The following is a 22,968-nucleotide window of genomic DNA, read 5'->3' as shown; positions in this document are numbered from 1 at the left end:
ATCCAGCCGACAAACGAACTCTGCTCCTCCCCCCCACCCCTACCACCTCTTACCAAGTATTATCTAGGTGATTTGGTCTGTCGGCTCGTCGGCGTCACTTGCCCATCGGGTTTGACGAATGAACCACCGATGTTTTATGCTGGATTTTACCCGTTCGGTCCTATTTCGCTTTTTTTTACCCCCTTTTTATATTATATATTTTTTGGGCCCACCCTTCGATTCTTTGATTATGTACTTATCTACCTATTTTGTCTCAAGTCCTCTTATTCGAAAGACAAGAGAGAAAGGTTCTACCGAGACGGAAGGATGGAGAATGTAACATCCTGTTGTAGGAAAGGGGGCGGGGGGAAGGTATGGTTATGGCTACGGAGAAGGAGAGACCTCTGGGCTTTATTCTGGTAGATAGGTAGCTGGCTAGTACCTCCCAGGTACTAGCTTACGGAGTACTCCATACGAATTTCCATGTCAAGAATATCTACGGCGTCCCGGACTGGGTACGGAGTGGACTCGATAGGTACTGCTCCGTACGTAGTAGGTAGTAGAGGAGTCTAGGACGGACCGGTTAGTACGGAATACCCCCTTCCCCCCCTCCCAGCGCATTTAACCATTGCGAATTTCGGAGACATCCACTAACGCACTCTTAGCTTCTAGTTTAGTGTTAGGGAATAAATCCACACACCATTAACAGTCCCCACTCTTCTGGCCCATGTCACTGCAGTGACTGCGCAGTAGCTGCATGGGCCGCCGCCAATCCTTTCTCCACCCGCAGTATCCTCCATCAGTCCATCTAGATCCAGGGTCTCTGACGCACGAGGCAAAAATACACCTGCATGACACTCAAAATGACAAAGGAACTGGAGCCCACAAGTAACTTATTTATATTTCTTCCTAGGGATTGGTTCAAGCCATTGTCTGGATGCCGGACTTGAACATGTGCCTTCCCTGCCATTCCGTGCCATCGACTCCAGCTGCAACAAATAAGAATCCCCAATGTTGCATGTCCAGCCATAGGCATTCACATCCTCTGAGAAGCCAATTGACCTGGAAGCTGGTCTTTTTGTTTCCCAGAACTCTTTGACGAGATCCTGGGCAGTCTTTCCACCCAGACATTCGTTTACCTTGTACCTACTTTCTTTTCCTTGCTCTGCCTTCGTCCTTTCTGTTTATACTAGGTGACCTTGTACCAATCTGTCTCTCCTCTTTGCAATCTGCTCCTTGTTGGTACCTATATCGTCTGTGCAAAGCCAGAGCTCAACGGCCTCCTTTTACCCATTTCCTTTCGCGCTGCATCACTGGTGGGAACAGCGTGCACCTTCGGTTTGAGCTTCCTTGCTAAGTCCAGTGTTGGAAAAGGGTCGGGGTAACGTTTGCACTTAAACTGAACCATATTAAGTCTGAAACTATCAATTGGTCTGAAAAAAGAAGTTTAGGCTTCGCTACCAGCCCCAGCCATGGAGTTTCCATTCATGCGAGCCTTCATTGCCCTGTTGTTAGTGTTCTTCCAATTATGATCTCAAAGCTGCTTCCGTAAAGTCTCCTTGACTGACCTTGTCGCCCTACAGTTTATATCGCTATTTCCGTCTTGCTGTGAACCTTATTTCCTTTTGGACATTCAAACCAATTCTTCCGCCGGAGAATCCCAAATTGACTGCCCAAGATGTGACGGTAATCTTACCAACCTTGGAGGGATGCGGCGATGAACTCGTCGAGACCCTAAGAACAATTCTCGATACTCATCCCTACGAGCTTCTCTTGGTCACTATTGAGGCAAATCGGAAAAAGGCTGAGGATATGTTGAGCTTGATGCCAGCTTCGAAGTCAAGGATCCGCCTGTTCACTGTCACCCACCCAAACAAGCGCCGACAAATGACTAGAGCGATCCCGGAAGTCCGGACTGCTATCACTGTATTTGCAGATGACGATGTGAGTTGGCCACGTACAGTCCTTCCTTGGATCTTAGCGCCTTTCGAGAAGGACGAGCGATATGGCGGCGTGGTTACTTGTCAGCGTCTGCGACGGGCTGTCTCTCCGTCATTTTCTCAGCGTATATGGGGGTTCTTGGGCGCTCTTTACCTGGAGCGAAGAAACTTCGACTGCGCAGCCACAACGCATATTGATGGTGGGCTTCCTTGCATGTCGGGCCGGACAGTCGCATACAGAACAGCTATCCTCCAGAACGAGGGGTTTACGTACGCGTTCACCAATGAAGAATGGTGGTTTGGAAAGTATCAACTGAATGCGGATGATGACAATTTTATTACCCGTTGGATGGTGTCTCATGGTTGGGAGACTTTCATGCAATATCATCCTGAAGCGGAGGTTTTGACAACCTTGGAAGATAATCCCAAGTTTCTCAAGCAGTGTGCGCGCTGGTCTCGAAGCAACTGGAGGAGCAATCTTACGAGCATGTTCCACGAAAAACATATTTGGCAGTGAGTCATCCCTCAAAGTTTTCTCTGGCGGGTACACATGTCTGATCCGCACACTAACGTTTGATATTCTATGTAATAGCCGCCAGCCTTGGAGCGCGTATGCTGTTCACTTGACAACGCTTTCGCCTCCAGCCTTCCTAGGCGACTTACTGCTCCTTATACTCTGCCATAAGGCCACAGTTTCTTGGGATGACAGTACGCACACGCTTGCAATGCAAGCCCTCGGGGTATGGATGTTTATCAGCAAGTTCATCAAACTTGTCGGACATTACATTCGTTATCCGGTTGATGTCATACTTTTGCCGGTGTCTATTCTCTTTGGTTATTTCCACGGGGCCATCAAAATATACGCCGTACTAACACTTAATGTGGTAAGTTGCAGAACCCCAGCACTGTACAGTATATACTTCGACGTTTCATTTGTACAATGGGTGCATGCGCAAGTGCAGCTTGGAGCATGGAAGTAGGCTCTAATGGCCGGCTTCTCTCTCTCCACCCAACCCTCCTATCATGGATCTGCATTGGTCATGGGTCTCACCTCACCTTCGCACCTTTTGTATCCACTCACTCCCTATCTTGATAACCCGGTTGCTTTTTCCTCTTTCGACTTTTCTCACGTCCTCCCCCCTCTTTTACTCTTTCCTTCAGCTCGCTATCTCTTTTGCTGTCCTTTCCTTTCTATTTCCTTCCCTTTAACTTCCCCCCTTGTGTTCTCTTTCCACTTGTGCTCTGCTGTCCGAGCATCCTAGTGCTATGGTTATTATTGTTTCGTCCTCTTCTTTCGGCTTGGCTCGTCCTCTTGCAACCTCCGGCTTTGTTTCCAAGATGCCCCGTTCCGTGCCTTTTGATCCAGTCTTGCTAACAAGCCAATTACTTTTATAGACGGCATGGGGTAGCAGAGACGGTGCCGATGATTATGACGCGGAACGCATGAAGAAGCGAACGGACTTGGACCGTATGAAACGGCCTTATTACCCGAGTTACATAACTCAATGATGCCTGCATGCGCGATAGATGGGCGTGCCGAACTATCGCCTTTGCCTACTGCCAACCATTTGATATTCAGCAACATTTCACACTTCAGGGGTGCTTTTCCCAGCGCTGATTGCCAAAGCCCCCGTTGAGATCCCAGCGACGTTCTAGCAAGATCGCAGAACCTCGAATGGTTTAATAAATTCACGACGAAATGCCTTGATGACGCTAAACATGGAACATTGAGATGGGAGGACCTTGAGGCCCCCAGAGTGGATGTGTCAATCTTCTTGCGCATATATTCATCTTATTCCTATGACCCGATATTTCCCCGGCATGGTTTCGCGGACTGGATTCATTGAAATCATGCACAAAACCGCCCTAACAGCCGCTTTGTATCATTTCCTTGCTCGGATTGGATTTCTCTTTATCCGTCGCTTGCCTCTAGGTAATCTTCCTCTTCCCTCTTTTTCTTTATCTTCCCCTCTCGCAGCCTGATTGTTGAGTTTGCATTTGGGCCAACGCGATCCTGGTATTTGATGTTACCTTCGAGCACTGTGATGCCCGGAATTTCTAGGTTTTGTAAATTACAAAAGCGTGGGCGGACTTTTCTTTTCGAATTGATATTGCTAGTTTGTGTGTGCTTCTACTTCCTACCCTCACCGGCTCTATGTTGTTCCCCTCTTCCCTTCCTTGTTTTTGGGCTCCCAGGTGGGAGGTCCCTCGGAGTGTTTCCATTATCGTTGTCGATTTGGGGCTGTTAGCCTTCGTGGGAGTTAGGCATAATAATTAATCCATAACATGCACCTGTATTCTGCCGAACTGCAAGCGACCCGAGGTGTTGACTATTTAGGATGTTCTCGCCAGACAGAAATCGGCCTAGTTGAAGGCAAGTACATCCGTCTTAAGTAGTTTTAGTTTGTAAGGAACCTTCCGTTGGGAAGATAAGTAGAATTCCTGGTTATTATCTACTACTGATTAGGTCAATACTCATCTAGGTAGCGCTGGAGCGGATCAGCACACCATACAGTACTAGTATGTGGCGGGGTGGCTGTGGCGCCTGTGGCGTTCCAACGGAGTCCCGATTCAGGTAGTCCTCCGATTTACCAATCGGCCCGTTGCACGGGAAATGAGAAGACAGGGAAAGAGGGAATTTGAGACCCTGGGAAGATCTATGTTAGTTTCTTGAACTCATCCACTTGTCCTTTTCTCTCTCATATTACCCTTCGAAGCATTTACGTGAAAGGCGATGCCCACGTTTCATCGGGCCGTCGCGGCTATCTCCCGACAGGCACTCTTGAAAGGTGCGCAGCGCAAGGATGTTATATCACGCTTTATCAGTACTACATCACTGAAGTCCGCCATTGCTCATCCCATTACCACCCATGGCCCCCCACCCAGGGTCCCTTCACCTGTGTCTGCTCATGCGGACCAGCGGCAGAGAGATGCGGGATCGCATCAGAAAGGCGAGACAGGTCCGCAGTCAGGGAAAACATCCAATGTGCTCAAGAAGCGTTTCTGGAAGAATGTTGATGTAAACCAGAAGCCAGGTATATGTTTTCACCTACTTTGATCGGCTCATGATAGACAGTGGTGCTAACCTCTTATTCTTTTTTAGAAGGAGACTATCAAGTTTTGCTAGACACGCGCCCTATTCGGACACCCTCGAAAGACGTCTTATACATACCACCAACGAAGCCATATCTTGCCCATGCAATTGCGCTAGAATGGGACGTCATGACCACCGCCCAGCAAGCGCTGAAGAATCATCTCATTCCCCTAACCTCTCTTGCCGCCCGTGCGGCAGATATTGCCAGAGAAGATGCTCGCGGCGAGACCATTACCAGGGATCAAATAGTGAAAACTGCGATGCGTTATTTGGACACGGACACCCTGCTGTGCTGGGTGCCAGTACAGAATGCCCATGCTGCTGGTGAGGCGGATGGTGATGGCGATGGCAAGAGACCGGAAAGCCTCCGGGAAGCTCAGGTTAGGGTTGCTCAAGATACAATCGCCTTTTTGAGCACTAAGGTGTGGCCTGGCGTGGATATAAAACCTATACTCGACAGCGATAGCATATTGCCAGTCTCCCAACCTCAGCCTACGAAAGACATCATTGAACAGTGGGTCTCGAGTTTACAGGCCTACGACCTGGCTGGACTGGAGCGAGGAGTGCTGGCCGCCAAGAGCTTGTTAATCGCTGTCCGATTGGTTTCTGAGTGGAGTGAGAGCTTCCGTCATGTGCAACGACCAGGGCGGGAGAGATTTGGCATTGCGGAGGCTGCAGAAGCATCCAGTCTGGAAGTCAAGTGGCAGACTGATATGTGGGGGGAGGTTGAGGATACCCATGATGTTGACAAGGAGGATCTGAAGCGACAGTTGGGCAGCGTCATTGTGGTGGTGAGTGGAGAAACAAGATGATGGTCCTGATGCATCCATAATGTGTTCGGCCCTGAAGACCACTCGATTTGTACATTATATGCCGTATATTCTCTCGTTTTGATAAACCTATGAGAAATCAATGTACACTAGAATCTCGATCTCCGCCTGTTGTGAGCGCACCGAGTAGACTCCCGTCTTGGCCAAGGCGCGGGAAGAGGAACAACAACATCACCATCATCATCACCATCATCATCACCATCATCCCATCTCTTTTATCAGTCCTTGCGGCCACTAGTTAATCAAACGCAACACGGCGCCAATTTGCCCCAGGCCTCTCGATTCTTCAATCAAAATCTGCCTACAAACGATATTCTCTTGGCAGCAACCGGACTGGTCTCTTCTCGGTCTGCTGGTGGCTAGCAAGAGATGACGGAAAGGGGTGAAGGGTGAGTGATTCGGTTCCACGGGTCATGATCGTTGAGCGAACCTATCCTTGAATTGCCTTCTGGATCCGTTCCCGTACCAACACCCGGGCCTGCTTTCTTGCCCGACTTAAGACCGGGTGTCCCCGCAGATTGGGCGCCTCGCTGATATAGTATACTGTTTCTCCTTAGGCACAAACGCTCTCGAAGTGCGCTGGCGCTAGCGATTCTGCACCGTGACAGATCGAAGGATAAGTGCGAAGACCCTGTCGGTCGCGATAGTGACTCACCCGACTTTGTCACGTCTTCCCCGGCTATTAATCCTCCTTCCTTATCCGGTGTCCCAGCTGCCCGAAGCTCCAGCCGCCGAAGTACACGCCAGGAGCCAAACCTACCTTCGATGTCTGCTGAACCCTCCTTGGAGCCCACTGGCCCTCATGGAAGTAGCGACAATATCGAGAAGCTACCGTCAATATCGCATGCGGAGAACAGTGCCATGTCGTTAGATCAATCAGTGCGGACGTTTCGCCTTTTCGAGATCTTACGGAGCGGAGATGCCACTGCGATCTCGAAAGCCATCAGGGAGACTAGTGAGCCGCAAGGATCTGGCACCCTCTCTGACACGACAATTCTCCATCTTGCGATCCAGTGTGCTGAACCGCAGGTTGTCGAGTTTGTCTTGTCTGCCGGCGAGGACCTCGACATTAATGGGCGTGATCGAGATGGCAACACACCGCTTCATTTGGCCGCTCAGCTTGGAAGGGGATCTGTGATCCGCGAACTTCTGAGCCGGCCTTCGCTCAATGATGCGATTGTCAACTATCGCGGTCAGACAGCCCTCGACGTCGCGCGTACCCCGGAGATTTTCCAGCAACTTCAGCTTGCTCGCTCACTGTTTATCGACGCCAAGTCTCAAGATATCCAAGCGCTTGTTTCTCAAGGAGATTATGACAAGCTGGAGAAAGTGCTAGAAGAGCCCCGCGTCGAAGGAATTATGGACGTCAACAGTCTGGACCTGGTAACCGACCCTGTTACCGCCCAGTCTGGGGGCACTTTATTGCATGAAGGGGCAAGGAGGAAAGATATACAGCTGATCCAAATTCTGCTGATGCATGGGGCGGATCCCTTTCGTCGTGACAAGAAGGGTAAGTTGCCGCAGGATGTGACTAAAGATGACAAGACTCGTGCGATTGTCAAGAAATCACCGGCGGCGGTCATCGCACAACGTGGTATCCAGGAAAAAGCCATTCTTGGTACCAGTGCAGCTCAAGGTGTGCCTGGTCGCTCGGGCGGGAGTGAAGCGCCTTTCGCCGGAAAGGAAGCTCGTGAAATGAGAGGATATTTAAAGAAATGGACAAACTATACAAGTGGCTATAAATTGCGATGGTTTGTCTTAGAAGACGGCGTGCTAAGCTATTATAAACATCAAGGTATGAATGCTGGACTTGATATAGAAGGCAATCATTGATATTCGACTTCTTTTGCAGATGATGCTGGCTCCGCCTGCCGAGGCGCGATTAACATGAAGATTGCTAGGCTCAATATGGACGCACAAGACAAGACCCGATTCGAGATACACGGAAAATCATCTGTCAAATATCACCTTAAGGCAAATCACGTCGTCGAGGCAAAGCGTTGGTTCTGGACTTTGAACAATGCCATCCAATGGGCCAAGGACGAAGCGAAAGAGGAAGAGAGGCGGCAGTCGAGGCATGCGGAAGTGCTCCGTCAAGCAAAAATGGACCAAGTGGAAGGTCGACAGTCCGAGACACTTTCTGAATCTCCAAGCTCAGCTGTCGCAAGATCGAATGCGAAGGGCCTTGCACCACCGTCTATCAGTGTACCGAATAGCAGCGGCACACGGCTTAGCACATACACGTCTCACACAACGTTGGGAAGCGCCCATGAAGATGAGGAAGGCTCAATGTACGGGTCATTGGAGCATACCGCTCTGCCAAATGATGTCAACCGAGCGCCGAGTCATGTAACAACGGCTCCCGATATTGACTGTGATGACGACGAGGAAGGCGATTATGCGTCCAGTCATGATATGCTACCGACAGACAAAGATGCATTGAATATCACTGCTCAATCGACGAAACTTCAACTTGACATTCTTGCCAATGTTGCCTCTTCTCTACAGGCACAAAAGTCTAAGGATCCTAGCACATCACTCTCTGACTCAGCTGTTGACCAAGCCTTAGTCGCTTATGAGGCAGCCGTAAGCAGTTTGCAGGGCCTGGTGCAAAGTCTCTTGAAGATATCCAGGGACCGTGATGCATATTGGCAGTATCGTCTGAGTAGGGAGACCTATCTCCGCAAGATGTGGGAAGAAAGCATGGCAAGGGTCGCTCAGGAACATGAAGAGCTCCAGTCACGGATGGGCGAGTCCGAGGAAAAACGTAAACGTACCAAACGGGCACTCAAAGAAGCGTTGGAGTCAACAGCCACGAGCCGTGCAGTTAGCAAAACCCCGTCTCGTGTGCAGGCCATCCGCGAAGGACTTGGCGGTACTGAAAGCGAGGCCCTGGAGCCGGAGGCGGCAGAGTGTCCATCAGAGCTCGAAGAGCAAAATCCTGAAAGCTCTCTCCGGCACAAGAAGCCGGCCATATCTCAGAGTATTAGCAATCTCTGTGACTCGGAGACCGATGATGAAGACGAGTTCTTTGATGCCATTGATTCTGGAGAAATTGAGGTTCAGAAACTTGGCTCAGAGGACGATGGGCAGAAATCCCTGGAGGGCAGTGAGCTTCGTTCCTCGAAGAGATTGGAAATTGTTCCTTCGTTTAAGGGATATGAAGAGCCTATTCGGCAGAGACTCAAGATGGACTACGATAATCGACCGAAGATTTCACTCTGGGTAGGTAGTCGCTATAGCATGTCGTTAAAATGGTGTTCTGCTGCAAGTCTCACACGTGCTTCCAGGGTATATTGAAGTCGATGATTGGCAAAGATATGACGAAAATGACACTCCCGGTCTCTTTCAATGAGCCGACATCCCTGCTTCAACGCGTGGCCGAGGACTTGGAGTACGCAGATCTACTTGACATTGCGGCCGACCGACCTGATTCGATGGAGCGCCTGGTGTATGTTGCCGCGTATGCCGCGAGCGAATATGCATCGACGATAGGCCGTGTGGCCAAACCGTTTAACCCTCTTTTGGGGGAGACGTTTGAATATGCGCGGCCAGACAAAGGTTATCGGTTCTTTGTTGAACAAATCAGTCATCATCCACCAATAGGTGCTGCCTGGGCCGAGTCGGCGAAATGGGACTACTATGTAAGATCAGCTCCCGTGCTTTCGATTGGACGTGCCCAATTCACACTGACCTATTCTCTTTGCACAGGGCGAGTCTGCTCTCAAGTCCAAGTTTTACGGGAAGTCTTTTGATATCAATCTCCTAGGGACTTGGTTCTTGAGGTTACGACCCTCATCGGGGGGGGAGGAGTTGTACACTTGGAAGAAGGTCACATCATCCGTCATTGGCATCATCACCGGTAGTCCTACGGTTGACAACTATGGTTTGATGGAAATCAAGAACTGGACCACGGGCGAAATCTGCTACTTGGATTTCAAACCCAGGGGCTGGAAGGCTGCGTCCGCATACCAGGTGAGTGGTAAGGTCGTGGATCGTGATGGTTCACCCAAGTGGAGTATTGGCGGTCGATGGAATGACAAGATCTACGCGCGCCATACCCCGGGATTCGAGGCGCCAGTATCTGGTCAGGATCCCGAATCGGCCAAGACGATTCTGGTCTGGCAATGCCACGCTCGGCCGAGCGGAATCCCATTCAACCTGACCCCTTTCGTCATCACGTTGAACGCCCTGCCCAAGGGACTCAAGGAATGTCTACCGCCTACCGATACGCGGCTTCGGCCCGATCAGCGTGCGATGGAAGAGGGTGAATATGATTTAGCTGCCAATGAGAAACATCGGGTGGAGGAAAAGCAGCGGGCCAAGCGGAGGGAGAGGGAGACGAGAGGCGAGGAGTATCAACCCAAATGGTTCAGTAGAGCTAAGTGCGCGGTTACTGGTGAGGAGTACTGGGCGCACAATGGGCGATACTGGACGAGCCGGGAAAGCGGCGACTGGAGCGCCTGCGAGGATATATTCTAGCTCATGCAGTATGCTTGGATTCGAGGCAATAACCACCTTAGCTATCTATTATCTCTGTAACGATTGTGATTGTTGATTGAAGATGTCTTCGGCCGGCCGGGGCTCCATCACGTGCCGGCGGACGACTACGTAGGACGGCCCTTCTCGCCAGCCGCGTGGAACAAACCACTCCTTCCTTCGAGCGTCCCATCCAGGCGTCGCGCTGCACCCACCATGCCTGGCGAATATACATGTGGGCGCTGTCTGCAGGTGCTCCGTCGAAGGGTTGCTGTCCAGAACTCCGTGGCTCGCTGGCATCATGTCGCTACTCCAAGCCGAGGGGGATACGGATTTCCCACTTCGTGCGTGCGGAGTTTGAGCTCGCGGAGCAGTGGTTCCTTTGAGCCCAAACCTCTGCGAGGGCCAGTCAGACAGGCTGCCTTGTCACCAACCTTGTCGGTCTCTCCAATTGGGTCGCAGAATATCGGCTCGGTGGTGCAGAAGGCCACAAATGCCACCTCCAACGCCTCGCCGGAGGCGCGGGAGCTTTTGAAACCAAACAACCTGTTCCATTCCTTCTCTCAGTCGCCAGCAGCTACAATTAGACAGCGTGCCGCTTTCATCAAGCAAAACGCGTTCTGCCCGCACCCGAGTCATCAACAGACCCGTTTACCTGTTTCCCCTCATGATTCGGAGTCGCGCAAGAGTCTGCCGAGCACGGAGAGTCTGCCACCGGCTCACTCTCATTTCGAATGTCCCGACTGCGGTGTTCCGATATACTGCTCAGAGGGCCATTGGATGGATGATTTCGAGGCCCACTTAGAGGTTTGTGAGACCATCCGACAGATCAACGAAGATGATCATGATTTACACTCCGGCCGGTTCTTCCCGGAGTTCTCGTACCCGGGGCTGCAGGACGACAACTTTGTCATCAACATGACGAACTGGGATACCTTCATGTACACGCGGGAATTCGAGGCGATTAATGATGACCGAAGCATGCGACAAGTGACTAGGATGCTCACCTACCCACTTACAATTGGAAGTGTCTTACATGAGCTTAGCCCTTACAATGTCCGAAAAGGAGGCAGGCTTACAGTGGAGGGTCTCAAGAGTGTCAGCGGTAAGTTGTAATCTTCCCTAGATTTCCAATGCCCGCGAACTGATCCGTCATATAGCACTCCGGTACACCCTACACCCCTCCAAAACCGGTGAAGGCGTTGATATCCAAGGACTCCGCCTCAAGGCCCCGCCTGTGCGGATATTCATTCTGGGTGCACGTGCCGAGTCATCCCTACCGCGTGATGTCTGGCTTCAACTTAGCTACATTTTCCCGCGCTCGCTGATCCATCTGATCTTTATTGGACCAGAGAGTATGGCCAACCGAGATGCCGAATTCCCACTCCCCGAGCGCACGCCCGAAAATCCGTTCGGTGGCATTGTGGAGGACCGGCTTGGGGGTCAGTTCAAGATCACGACGTATGTTGACTACTTCCACACGATGTACAAAGCACAGTACTTCCAACCTTTCGATCCGTATCTGGATTGCTTTATGCTTTTCCATCCGGGTCTTGGACATCCGGCCAGCTCCCACGAATGGGAGGAAACGCTGCCACAGCTTCTGGAGACCAAGGTGCCCATTATCACTACGGGTTATACACAGTGGGACATGGAGCGAGACATCAACTGGGTCCATGAGAAATGTGCTGGTGAATTCGACATTCTGCTAGAGCCTGGGGAGAACGTTTTCCGTAGTTTACGCTGGGACCTGAATGATCTGGATCCGCATGACGTGTCCTGTGGCAATTGGGGACTCTGGGCCTTCCGAGGAAAGAGGTACGAGGCGACCTTCAAAGCTTCGTAGAGGTTCCTTGATGTGATTTTTCTTTCCTTCCGTTGTCTTTCCGGTCTGTCCCACATCTTCCCTGTACATTATTCCCGCTATGTTTCATGTTCGCTCATTGCTTGAAACAGCAATCGGTGGCATGGATGCCTTACTTGGCGGTCTTACCTCCACTCACATTAGATGTACATCTATTCATATGTGTTGTTGTATTTGGTTCCTGCGCCGAACCAAGGCTAGGGGTCGAGGATAATGCGCAGCGAAAGCAAATCTATCTAAAATCTGATGCTTTCTTACCGCTGCAATCTTGTTAAAGCCGACCAACTCAAAGACGGCGGAGCCGAAGAGATGATTTCATAGGTACAAAAAGGCGGGGCATGCCTCTAGGTAGAATCAAGCTCAATCTAACCCCATATACCATGCTACCAAGAATCCATGCTTTGACTTAAATCGTGGGATGCCCCAGTACACCAAGAAAACTGTTAGTTCTACATTCAGTACATTGCGACAGATTGTTTGTGTAAGAAGCCGTTGGAAGGGAGCAACGAGGGAACTCGGTTGGATTAGAACACAGACACACCCCTGTGTGTCCATCGGGAAATGAAAGGAGGATAATAAAACATCAAAATTGCATTTGAAAAACCCAGCAAGGAGCTAATGTCAGTCCTAACAATTGCGCGCCCCCGATCTGTCAGGTGGACATATACAAGACTTAGGGAACGAAATACAATAAAAAGTGGAAACAAAAGGAGACGGGAAAGTAGCTGTCAAGCTCGGGGTCCTAGCGAGTGATGCGATATATATGAACTTCTTATCTCAGCCATTTCCGTTAGGGTTCCTTTCACATTGGCACGTCACCCTCTGCTACCCAATTGATACTGACAGCTTCGCATGCTCTTGTGGCATTTACAGGGCATAACAATGGAGCAACGATCCGGTTGGCGAGCAACTTAAAGCATGATGAAGCCTGCGGCAGCCAGTACACCGGCAGCCATACTGCTGGAGAGCCTCATGGCCGGAGCGGCGGCGCCGGTGTGGGTAGCAGATGATGTAGCTGCCGCTGTGGTAGCGGAGTCTGACTCCGACTCCGACTTTGAGGTCGATGTTGACTCCGCGTCTGTTGATGTTTTGGTCGGACGAGCTGAGGCCTTGGTGATGTACGACCTAGTGAAAGAAGAAGACTTGACCATGGAGGAGCTAGCGAACGAAGAGCTGGCGATAGCAGAGCTGGAAATGCGAGGGCTAGAGCTTGCTCTGTGGCTTGGCGATGCGAAGGAACTGGAGTGAAATGTTGCGCTGCTGCTGATAGTGACGCTGCTGTTGGCAGAAGGAAGAGGATTGAAAGAGACAGGAGTCGGGGTTGGTGCCAACGGCGTGGGCGAGGTATGTTCGCTGAAGACAACAGTGGTGGTGGACGTGGCCTGCACCGCAGCAGAGGCCAATGGGGCGAAGACTGCACAGGTGACGAGAAGAGCTTTAGTGAGATACATCCTATCTGGCTGGGTATGTATAATGGTGTGCGTATCAGAGCGCTGGGAGTCGATATAGACGCGGCGTGAAGTATGGGGTAGATATCAGTTCTGATTGTCGATATCAATGTGCTCGTGGCTGGTGATGCTAATAGTGGATGGAAGAAGGCCGCCACTATGCTATTAATCGGTTGAGAAAGGTTATGAAAGAGTGAATGGAGCTGGAAAGGAGTGACAGCTCTGGTGAAAGAGGGTGTGAGCGAGTTAGAAATCAGCACGGCTGAGAAGGAGCGAGCGACAGCACAGGTTGGTGGACTCCAGATCCAAAATACTCGGGAAGAGAAGGCGCGAAGAAAAAGGGGAAGGGAAAGAAAGAAAGGAAGGAGGAAACGGATCTGACAGACGAGTCGGACTGGGGAGGTTTCAGTCCACTCGAGGGCTGCTGCTCCAGTGGATCCAGGAAGGGCGAGGGTGTGACATGTCCAAAGCCACCATCTTGGGGGCTGGCGGGGGAACAGGGGAACAAGGGACAGGGGACACGCTTCTCGACTGCTCAAGCTTGGTTGCGGCTTTCGAGGCCCTGTTGGAACTTGAAACGCTGACAGCTCGATGCGATGCGCCGATGACAGTGACAGGTGGAGGGGAAGGATGGGCTGGAACGCCTTTAGGCTCGTTTCCTCGACACGTGGACACTGGGCAGACTATCTCTATTATTTTCATCCACCGTAGATGGAAGCCGCGAAGACCCTTCCGTGGGCATGATCCGAAACCTGCAGGATGCGAGGCATAGTCCAGATACGGAGTTGGAGGAGAAGGGTGATGATGATGATGATGATGATGATGATGATGATGATGAATGCAGGCCCGCTGGTGGAGATTCCGTTCATTAATCCGCTACAGGTGGGGTCCATCAAAGTCGTTCTAATCTTAGTTCTAGATATCGCCCGTGTCACACCGCGATAAGTATTAGCAAAAGCAAAAGCATAAGAATGAAATAAAATAAAATAAAATAAAATCTACGCTAACCGTGGGTATAAGTCCATTTTGTGATCTATACAGTATACAAGTCCATAATACGTAGTACCTTGTTACATCCAGACGGTGCCCACCACGACGGCAATCATCATCCAATACCCATGGACCATGGGGCGGGCTGCAGCCGACGATGAATCGGCCGCAGTCGTCCCATTGGGCAGGGTTCCATTGATATAGACCGTTTCAGTGCCGTTCACCTCCACCACACTTGTCACGCTCGTATTCAAGGGTTTACTGCCGTTGAAGAGCGACTGATAGTAAGTGCTGTTGGCATTGTCATCACACCCACATTCCAGGTACTTCTGGCATGTACAGGCCATGGGCATCGACTCGTTTTGGTGTGTGGTGTTATTGACATAGTGGTAGCCATGGCTGTAGGGGTAGACATACAACCCGTACGCCCAGATGCCCTGGTAGTAGAGTGGGATGGCAGTCGCCGGCAAATAGTAAGGCGTCACACCTGAAGGCGATCGTGCACCAGAGGTATAGGGAGTCCTGGCACCGCCGGCATAGTAGTAACCGCCCCCATACACCGGCCGTGTTCCAGAGCCGCTGCGGGATGAGCCCCCGGCATTATTGCGGGAGGAGCTGACGAGCATCTTAGTTTCTAGGTCTTCTTGCCCTCCCCACCTTCCCTACCCCCGCAATAGCCTGGCTGGCATCACTCACCTGGTCCTCGGGCTACTCCCAGCACTCCCTGTGCGTCCGCTGCTGCTGCTGCTCCCACCGCTACCTCCGCCGCCTCCACGCCGCTTAGCTAGATCCGGCAGTGGGTGGGGATCTGCAAGGAGAGATGCATCTCGGAGAGTAAGTGGGATGCTGAGGGCTGTGGCTAAGATGGTGAGCAGAAAAGCTAGCGCAGTGGCGATTGTTATCCTCATAGAGAAAATAGAAACCTGGTTGTTGCACCACGTATGTAGCTTATTTGCACCGTTCACATGGGCTGCAAGCTGGGCTCCGCTGAAGATCCACCGCTCTGAATAGACAGAATGTAAAAATGTGGTTATATTAAGTGCGATAGGAAGAATCTGGGTGCATGAACAGATGTGATGAGAAAGAGGAGCGGGCAACCGTTCACATAAAGAAAGTACCAGCGAGCATTCAGTGCGCCCTGAAAAATTAAGCTTCCGCCGGTGCATGCAGCAGCAGCGGTTCAAAGTATAATCGTAACAGCGGGCATGTTGATTATGACATTATGGTATTGTACTTAGTATATTATTAGAGTATGGATCTCGGCACATAAGTACTATGCACTACAATGCCGATGGAAAGAAGGCCGCTGGATCCACCTCTCCTGTGCCTTGCCTGCGCCTTGGTGGCGATGCATGAGGGCTTGAAGGGCCCCGTCATCTGCATCATTATTTTCTTTCTCTTGCAACGTAACCAATTGACTACACTTTCTACCTGTCTCAGCCCAGCCTGGCTGAACACTCATTTAACTTTGCGGGGTTAACTTGGCCCGGGGGCCGCTTATTTCTACCAAGGTACTAGTTTGGTTTATCCGACCGTCTAGCTAGTAGCTACTAACTGCAGCACACATGACTATTGTGGTTTTACAAGGGGTCGGTACACCGGCTCCCACATCTGCGCTCGAATCCACTCATCCAACTCATCCTCATCCGTGGGGATACCTTCCTCCTCGGCAGACCCTTCCTTGACCGCGGTTTTGATAATGGCTTTGGCGATGTCTATGCTAAGCTCCCGGACATCCCCAACATCAGGTAAAAGAGGTCCGTTGGGATCCTGCAATGCCGGCGACCGCGCTGCCAATGCTTTGACCGCGCCCACAAGCATCTTGTTCGATATAGTTCGTGTTCGCGACAGAACTGCTCCCAGTCCGATTCCGGGGAAACAAGTCGAGTTGTTACACTCCGCTACAACGTTAAAAGGGCAGTGAATTAGCTGAGGGATTCCAACTTTCACTTCATCCTCTGGAACTTCGCTTACCTATCTTGTACTTTACGCCGTTGCGATCAACCGGGGGGAAGGGGCTTCCAGTGGCGATCAGAGCTCGCCCATCAGTCCATTGATTGATGTCCTCTGGCTGTGCTTCGTGCAAGCGGGTCGGGTTGCTGAGGGGGAATACAATCGGTTGCTCCACATGTTTGGCCATCTCCCGGATAACGTCTTCAGTGAATGACTTTGGCTTGGTGGAGGTCCCAATCAGAGCATGAGGCTTCACCTTCTTCACCACAGAGAGCAGATCGGGCGGTCCTTCACCAGGCCAATCATCGTCGTCCCGCGCGTAAGGGACCTGCGCTGGCGTCAACTGATCCCCAAGGGATTTGAGCAGAAGGCCCGGTTTATCGAGACACCTAGATCCCAGCAATGGCTTAGTAACAGGATATTGGAGACGGAAGTCTACAAGCTGGTTCATGTCATACCATATCTGCTTCGAAGCTTCTTCTTTGGATTTGTCTGTCTCAGTTGCGATAGTGTCGGCGAGCTGCTCCGCAATGCCAGTGCCCGCTGATCCAGATCCGAAGATGACTACACGCACGTCTTCCAACTTAACATCACTCACGTGGAAACCGGACAACAAGGCAGCCAGCGTAACGCAGCCTGTTCCTTGAATGTCGTCATTGAAACACGGGACATGCGGCTGGAACTTTTCCAATATCCTCTTAGCGTTATGGAGGCCAAAGTCCTCACTAAATGATATCAGCCAGGTCCTATCAAGAAAGGATTGATAGAGTTTTGCAGAAGATTCCGGTACTTACAAGTGTATGTACGCGCGTGGAAACATCTTTCGGGCGGTTGCTACAAAATTTTCCACAAACTGGTCATATTCTTTGCCTCTGGCACGCGACTGTCGCAGGCCTAAATATAGCTCGTCCTTTAGAAGCGATTCATTCTCCGACCAATGTTAGCAAGTGTCTGAAAGATTCTTCTGTTGTCTTACATCTGTTCCGCAGTCTAGGACCACGGGTAATTGTCTCGCTGGATGAATTCCGGCACACAGGGTTGTGAGAGCCAACTTGGCAACCGAGATCAATATGGCGCCTACACCTTGGTCCCCAATCCCTAGAATCTGCCGCTAGTCAGATAATCCCTCAATTATATAGCCCTTGTAGGTATCCTGAATTACCTCTTCGCCATCACTGACAACTATATAATCGACTTCTTCACCGCCGCCGAAGTTGGATAGGCACTCTTCAATTCTGTCCTGGTCTCTGATATTGAGAAAACAACCCTCTGGTTTCCGGAAAAGACGAGAATAATTTTGTATCGCGTCGCCTTCTGTAGGGGTGTATATGATGCTGAGCATCTCTTTGAGATGTGTGTCAATCAACTATATCCAACGTCAGCCGCCTAGCCGTACCAAATAGTAGACGTATACATCAGAGGTAAAGATGTATGATACCTTATAATACAGAACCTCATTCTGTACCTTCATGCTAGCCATAAATGTGTTCTTGGCCAGGTCATTGTCTCGACTACTATATTGTTCGTATGCCCGCTGAACCTGTTCTTCCAGTGTTTGGATGTTGGGAGGCAGGAGGCCATGAAGTTTGAATGATCTGCGCTCTTCTTCCGTAAATGCAGAGCCTTTATTGAACTGGCTTGACTGTAGAACATCTCTTCCCTATATGATGTCTCAGCATATGAGCCGCCCATGCCAAAATTTTACAGGGGAATTACCTCGTACGGACACACCAGAGGCCCCGACGTAGCTCGGGGAAGGTGACTGAATTTCGAGGACCCCGGCAATGCAGACATTTTTGTGAAAGACTTGTGAGATGTAAAGCGGTGCGATGCTAAGAGGGAAAGGGGCAGGTTTGGTTTCAGTCTCAGGATGGACTGAGCCATTGAGGGGTAATTCTAGCTTGAATTGGCTGATCTCGGGTTCCGGCAATCCCTAGCAATAGACTGGACTCTTATAATCGGGCTATTGCGTGACCCGAGCCTGGAAACGGGGATTCAGAAAACCGGGAAGCCGAGAAGACAACCCATTCTGTAGGGGACTGAGGCACTCTGGTGGAGACTAGCTAACATGACGCCGATATGACGACGACGTAGATGGCCCGATTGGAAGCCAGCGCCGGCAACGTCAAGGCCCCGTCTGCCTTATCGTCGGGGGAAATCGATGGTCTAATGGCTAGTAGCTTTGTATATTCCCCCTATGTCTCCAATGAATAGGCGCATCGTGCAAGATAGAAGGTTTATGGACCGCCATCTTAGTGTTTCACGGGCATGGCGGATAGACATCTAATAAGACCGTTTCATTCCCGTTCGTGCACTAGTAGTTTGATGTTACCTTGTACGCACTCGCCATGGCTGTGAGTGAACCATCTATGACCCAATTTATCTAATCCAAGCGAAGAACCTATCGACACAGTAGATGCAAGTAGGTAGGTATATCTATCAGTAGTATCGGACCTAGGCATGACGGCTCCCTTTCTGCCGTATCTCCATCCTGGTTGGTCACATGGCGATAAGGAATAGATATATGATGACTCATCCATTAAGCGAGTAACTAAACAAAATCAGTTGCTCACCAGCCCCTTTTTGCATTTTATCATTCAACCCTCATCACAGGCGCAGCGGGAGCATGGGCCGGAGTTCATGATGTGATAGGATTCTGCTTTTGCTTGACGACTCTTTGCGCATCTATCACCAGTCAGACAGCCATGTTCTGCTGCGTTTAGAATAACTGCAAGACACAAAAGACCACCAATAAATGTCACCCCCGTCTTCCCACATCGCAACTTCACAATCCAGCTGTCTTAGGTCGATGGCTCTGTTTGGTCTCCGGATTGATACAGGGTACTCAACTTCCGTCACGGACTCTCCGCTCCGGAGAACAGTCATCGCATGTCACGTCTTGTGACTGCGGTCGACTGGAGCTGGATTGTCGGGGCTCTTCGGAGTCCCGGCCTTGATTCTTTTGTCATGTTGCTAGAGGAAACCTTAGGGCCTTCATAGTTCATGTTGCTCGCGTTAAACTTGCTACGAGAGCATGACTCCTTGCGCACCTACATCGTATAGATCGGCGGAGGTACATGTAGTATCATCGGTCTGCTATAGCTCACTTTGCTATCTCTGAACTGATCATGGCTTATTATGGCTTGATGCACTTCCAAATTTTTCGCACCGTAGCACATTGCTAGACCTAGTACTCCTTATCAAGCTAGGTGATGCATTCTCCCATCTATAGTTTACTCTTTGCAACAGCAGCATCATCATCAATGATCTTTACAACTACCTTCCCCCATGTTTCCCGCCCGCCCAGCGCCTGCAACGCACGGGGCACACTTTCCAAACCCACAAAGCTCTCATCTATGAAGGCCGTACCCTTGAACTTGCCCTGTGTCACGATATCAAAAATCCCCCTCCAGACAGCCTGGTCAGTCTCCTTTTCAAATCGAGCATACTGGCCCCAATGCAACCCAACTAGGCTCACATTCTTGAGCAGTACCCGGTTCAGTGCCACCTTCTCGATCTTACCAGCCGCAAATCCGATGACCAAGAGGCGTGCATTCCATGCCACGCATTTCAAACTAGCCTCAATCATGCCCACCGGGTCATACACAATGTCCACGCCATCTTTTCCATTCCCGGTCCGATATTGGGCACACAGCCGCTTCACCTCTTCAGGCCAACTCTTCTCACGATAATCGATAACGTGATCAGCTCCAAACTGGCGCGCGACCTGCCGCTTCCGCTCCGTACCTGCTGTTGCAATAACCGTTGCTCCTTTAGCTTTGGCGATTTGCACGGCGGCCAGCCCGACTCCACCAGCTGCAGCATGGACGAGGACCCAATCGCCTGGCTGCACGTTCGCTCGGTGCACCAGACCGCAGTATGAGGTGGGAGCTGTGACAAAGAGACCCGCAGCATCTTCGAAACTCCAGCCCGCCGGCACCGGGAGGAGGGTGTGCTCTTGGGCTAGAATGTGGGTTGCGTAGGCGCCTTGCGTGGCGCCGAAGACTCGATCCCCGACTCGAAATCGCAGTGAGGCCTGCGTTGCTGTTGGAACGGCCAGGATGGTCCCAGCGAACTCTACACCTCCGATCCAAGGAAGTGGAGGCTGATGTTGGTATTTGCCTTGGATCTGCAGTAGGTCGAAGAAGTTGGTGCCCGCTGAGTGGATCTCAATTAGGTACTCGGTTGCAGATGGAGAAGGCGTAGGAAGAGTAGCGACTTGGAGATCCAAAGGTCCCTGTTCAATGGGAGTGAATCAACTGGTCTATGACGCGCAGGATGGAGATGTCGTCTGCTAGTTACCTTGACATATTCCCTCACTTGGATGGCTCGCATGCTGATGGGTGACCGTTGGGGTTTTCAAAGATATCAAGCTGTACAGACGCAATGGAACCGTGGTTACAGCGGCCGACAAGGAGCGAGGTTGTTTTTGGTCAAGTTGAGCCCGATGGGCGCGGCAGATGAAGGGGAGAACGCTTTCTCCAGGCCGGGGGAGGTTAAGCTGACTAGCCGAGGTCCGCCGCCGGATAACCCCGAGGGAAAGCAAGACCCTGGTGGATCGTCATTGGCTACTCCGCTTCTTTGCATGGGGAATTTCAGGTCTCGTAGGTTGGTACTATATTATTGTAGATTTGACTGCATATATATAGACAGGAAGACAATCGTACGCATCCATAATACGCATCGGGGATGTAATGAGGGAACCAGTCCTTCAAGGTCCGATCGTCCTGTCGATCAAGACTATGTATAATATCCCATGCAAACATCATTAAACCCATGCACACATAAATTGATAAACAACACGTGTACATGCAATCCCAAACTCCTTGGTCCCAAACGTGGATATCATCAAAATCAGTGCACTCCACTCCATGATTCGGTACAACCAGCCGATACGCCAGGTATCCCATAATCTTAGGTCTGGTTTCCTTGGTGTACAAGATGTAACGTTCAACCACCCGTTCTCTCATCGGCGTCCAATCGGAAAAGAAACGGGTCAAGTAATCAGCAAATAAAGGAGGACATAGTACAAGTGAGAAGTAAGAATCAACACCAAAAAAGGAATATGGCTGGATAGGTCGAACCAAATCGAAGTCCAACATGAGAAATTAAATAGTGTCACAAGGGAAAGGCAAGATGCTCCGTGTCGTGCTTAAAAGTCGATACTCTGAGGCCTGTGCACAAGATTCTCGGATCCAGGATATTGGTACATGGGCGCACACATAGGATGTTGCCCATGGGGATAGAAGGACGGCGGAGACACTAACCCCATAGCAGGTTGGCCGGCCGGCTTTGGCTGGAGCGAGGCTTTCCTCTCGAGCGGCCGTGGTTGCGGCCCTTTCTGTTCCAATCTCGGATGACCGCCAGCGGCATCCTGAACATATGGAGCAGACATGGCACGTTTCCATGTCCCCTCTTGGAGGTCGGCCATCTGCTGCCGCCCGATGCTGGAAGGTGGCGGTGTCTGGGCATGTGGAGACATCAGATGCATCGCAGGGTCGATGGGAGGACTCAATGGTGCTGAAGTATAGAATGGGCTGCCAGCCTCTAGAGGCATTGAGTACCACTGGGGAATAGACCACTGGATCGGCCCAGCTGTTGTCGCAGGTGTTTGCATGCAGTCCGTGGTGACGGCATAGGAATGATCAGGGAATGGCGACGCCATACTTGATGTCGAGTTGATCAACATGCTATCCATCAAGGGCGACGTGTGTGGTGAGTCATACGAGTTGGAGCTGGGAAGAACCATCATGGAAGAGGCATGGGAAGGATCCCGCTGTTTGTGTGACGGGCTCAGTGGAGATTGTTGTGCCATCACGGGGGCCCACACATTCGAGATATGCTGTCCATCAAGGCACATTGTAGTGGGCAAACCATTGGCCATGTACCATTCCGGTTCGCTGACGGAAAGGTCGGATGCGACTGAACGAAGAGGGGGGCGTGCTTTGGGGGAAATTGTGGAAGCCTGGTCCTTCGGGGATGCGTCTTCTTGGCCACTGTCATCTCCAGTAGTTTCCTGTTGGCTGTCGTCGGATTTCTTGCGGGTTTGGCGAGAGGGTTTGGTGACCCGCCACTTCTTAAGTCTGCTCCGCAACTGGGTTTCACTTGAGAAAGTGTTAGTTTACTGGTTGAATGTCATTTACCGTGTCTCAAGCTTGGTCTTACCTAGGGTTGAAATCATCAGAACGGATCTGCTTGATAACCTGCTTCAGAGGCCATTCTTCATCCTTATACAGTTTGGCAATCAAGGCCTTCTTTCTCTCCCACACGTCAGATGGGATTGAGTTCTTCATGTTCAGTCACAGTTGGGCGGCTTCCTATTGATCAAGGATGGATCCTGAAAGATAAAGGTAGATTGGGGGGAAGAAAGAAAGTGGAGAGGTAGGACCTC

General features: G+C 50.9%; 8 protein-coding genes across 8 annotated transcripts; 3 read left to right on the top strand and 5 right to left on the bottom strand.

The window, feature by feature from the left end:
- Positions 1-1,451: 1,451 nt before the first annotated feature.
- Positions 1,452-3,823, top strand: BO94DRAFT_604205 (glycosyltransferase family 2 protein; the record flags this gene model as incomplete). Its single annotated transcript, XM_025616453.1, has 4 exons — positions 1,452-1,489; positions 1,563-2,432; positions 2,512-2,803; positions 3,315-3,823. The coding sequence occupies 4 exons, from the start codon at positions 1,452-1,454 to the stop codon at positions 3,426-3,428; spliced, it is 1,314 nt and encodes a 437-aa protein (XP_025464685.1). The 3' UTR covers positions 3,429-3,823.
- A 628-nt stretch (positions 3,824-4,451) lies between these two features.
- On the top strand, positions 4,452-5,956 carry BO94DRAFT_522776 (ATP synthase complex assembly protein ATP12). Its single transcript, XM_025610193.1, has 2 exons — positions 4,452-4,954; positions 5,023-5,956. The coding sequence occupies exons 1-2, from the start codon at positions 4,654-4,656 to the stop codon at positions 5,823-5,825; spliced, it is 1,104 nt and encodes a 367-aa protein (XP_025464684.1). The 5' UTR covers positions 4,452-4,653; the 3' UTR covers positions 5,826-5,956.
- A 652-nt stretch (positions 5,957-6,608) lies between these two features.
- On the top strand, positions 6,609-12,168 carry BO94DRAFT_559026 (uncharacterized protein; the record flags this gene model as incomplete). Its single annotated transcript, XM_025614040.1, has 6 exons — positions 6,609-7,638; positions 7,696-9,068; positions 9,134-9,487; positions 9,555-10,242; positions 10,477-11,427; positions 11,483-12,168. 6 exons carry the CDS (start codon positions 6,609-6,611, stop codon positions 12,166-12,168), a joined length of 5,082 nt encoding a protein of 1,693 aa, XP_025464683.1.
- A 751-nt stretch (positions 12,169-12,919) lies between these two features.
- Positions 12,920-13,866, bottom strand: BO94DRAFT_188947 (putative extracellular serine-rich protein). The gene has a single exon (XM_025606029.1). It carries the CDS (start codon positions 13,635-13,637, stop codon positions 13,098-13,100), a length of 540 nt encoding a protein of 179 aa, XP_025464682.1. The 5' UTR covers positions 13,638-13,866; the 3' UTR covers positions 12,920-13,097.
- Positions 13,867-14,635: 769 nt separating this feature from the next.
- BO94DRAFT_537973 (uncharacterized protein) lies at positions 14,636-15,822 on the bottom strand. Its single transcript, XM_025612389.1, has 2 exons — positions 15,321-15,822; positions 14,636-15,239 (listed from the first exon to the last, which is right to left on the bottom strand). Exons 1-2 carry the CDS (start codon positions 15,530-15,532, stop codon positions 14,705-14,707), a joined length of 747 nt encoding a protein of 248 aa, XP_025464681.1. The 5' UTR covers positions 15,533-15,822; the 3' UTR covers positions 14,636-14,704.
- A 371-nt stretch (positions 15,823-16,193) lies between these two features.
- BO94DRAFT_472725 (NAD-dependent malic enzyme) lies at positions 16,194-18,371 on the bottom strand (the record flags this gene model as incomplete). Its single annotated transcript, XM_025608450.1, has 8 exons — positions 16,194-16,525; positions 16,599-16,966; positions 17,036-17,302; positions 17,372-17,505; positions 17,554-17,682; positions 17,740-17,943; positions 18,016-18,237; positions 18,294-18,371. The coding sequence occupies 8 exons, from the start codon at positions 18,369-18,371 to the stop codon at positions 16,194-16,196; spliced, it is 1,734 nt and encodes a 577-aa protein (XP_025464680.1).
- A 1,302-nt stretch (positions 18,372-19,673) lies between these two features.
- Positions 19,674-21,031, bottom strand: BO94DRAFT_537971 (NADPH:quinone oxidoreductase family protein). The gene is made up of 2 exons (XM_025612388.1): positions 20,880-21,031; positions 19,674-20,814 (listed from the first exon to the last, which is right to left on the bottom strand). The coding sequence occupies exons 1-2, from the start codon at positions 20,910-20,912 to the stop codon at positions 19,804-19,806; spliced, it is 1,044 nt and encodes a 347-aa protein (XP_025464679.1). The 5' UTR covers positions 20,913-21,031; the 3' UTR covers positions 19,674-19,803.
- A 578-nt stretch (positions 21,032-21,609) lies between these two features.
- BO94DRAFT_188837 (Clr5 domain-containing protein) lies at positions 21,610-22,968 on the bottom strand. The gene is made up of 2 exons (XM_025606028.1): positions 22,743-22,968; positions 21,610-22,681 (listed from the first exon to the last, which is right to left on the bottom strand). Exons 1-2 carry the CDS (start codon positions 22,868-22,870, stop codon positions 21,730-21,732), a joined length of 1,080 nt encoding a protein of 359 aa, XP_025464678.1. The 5' UTR covers positions 22,871-22,968; the 3' UTR covers positions 21,610-21,729.

This window comes from Aspergillus sclerotioniger, assembly GCF_003184525.1.
Source record: "Aspergillus sclerotioniger CBS 115572 chromosome Unknown BO94scaffold_25, whole genome shotgun sequence".
NCBI classification, from domain to species: domain Eukaryota; kingdom Fungi; phylum Ascomycota; class Eurotiomycetes; order Eurotiales; family Aspergillaceae; genus Aspergillus; species Aspergillus sclerotioniger.
The sequence above is the reverse complement of the archived record's forward strand: the minus strand, read 5'-3'. Positions and strand labels throughout refer to the sequence as shown.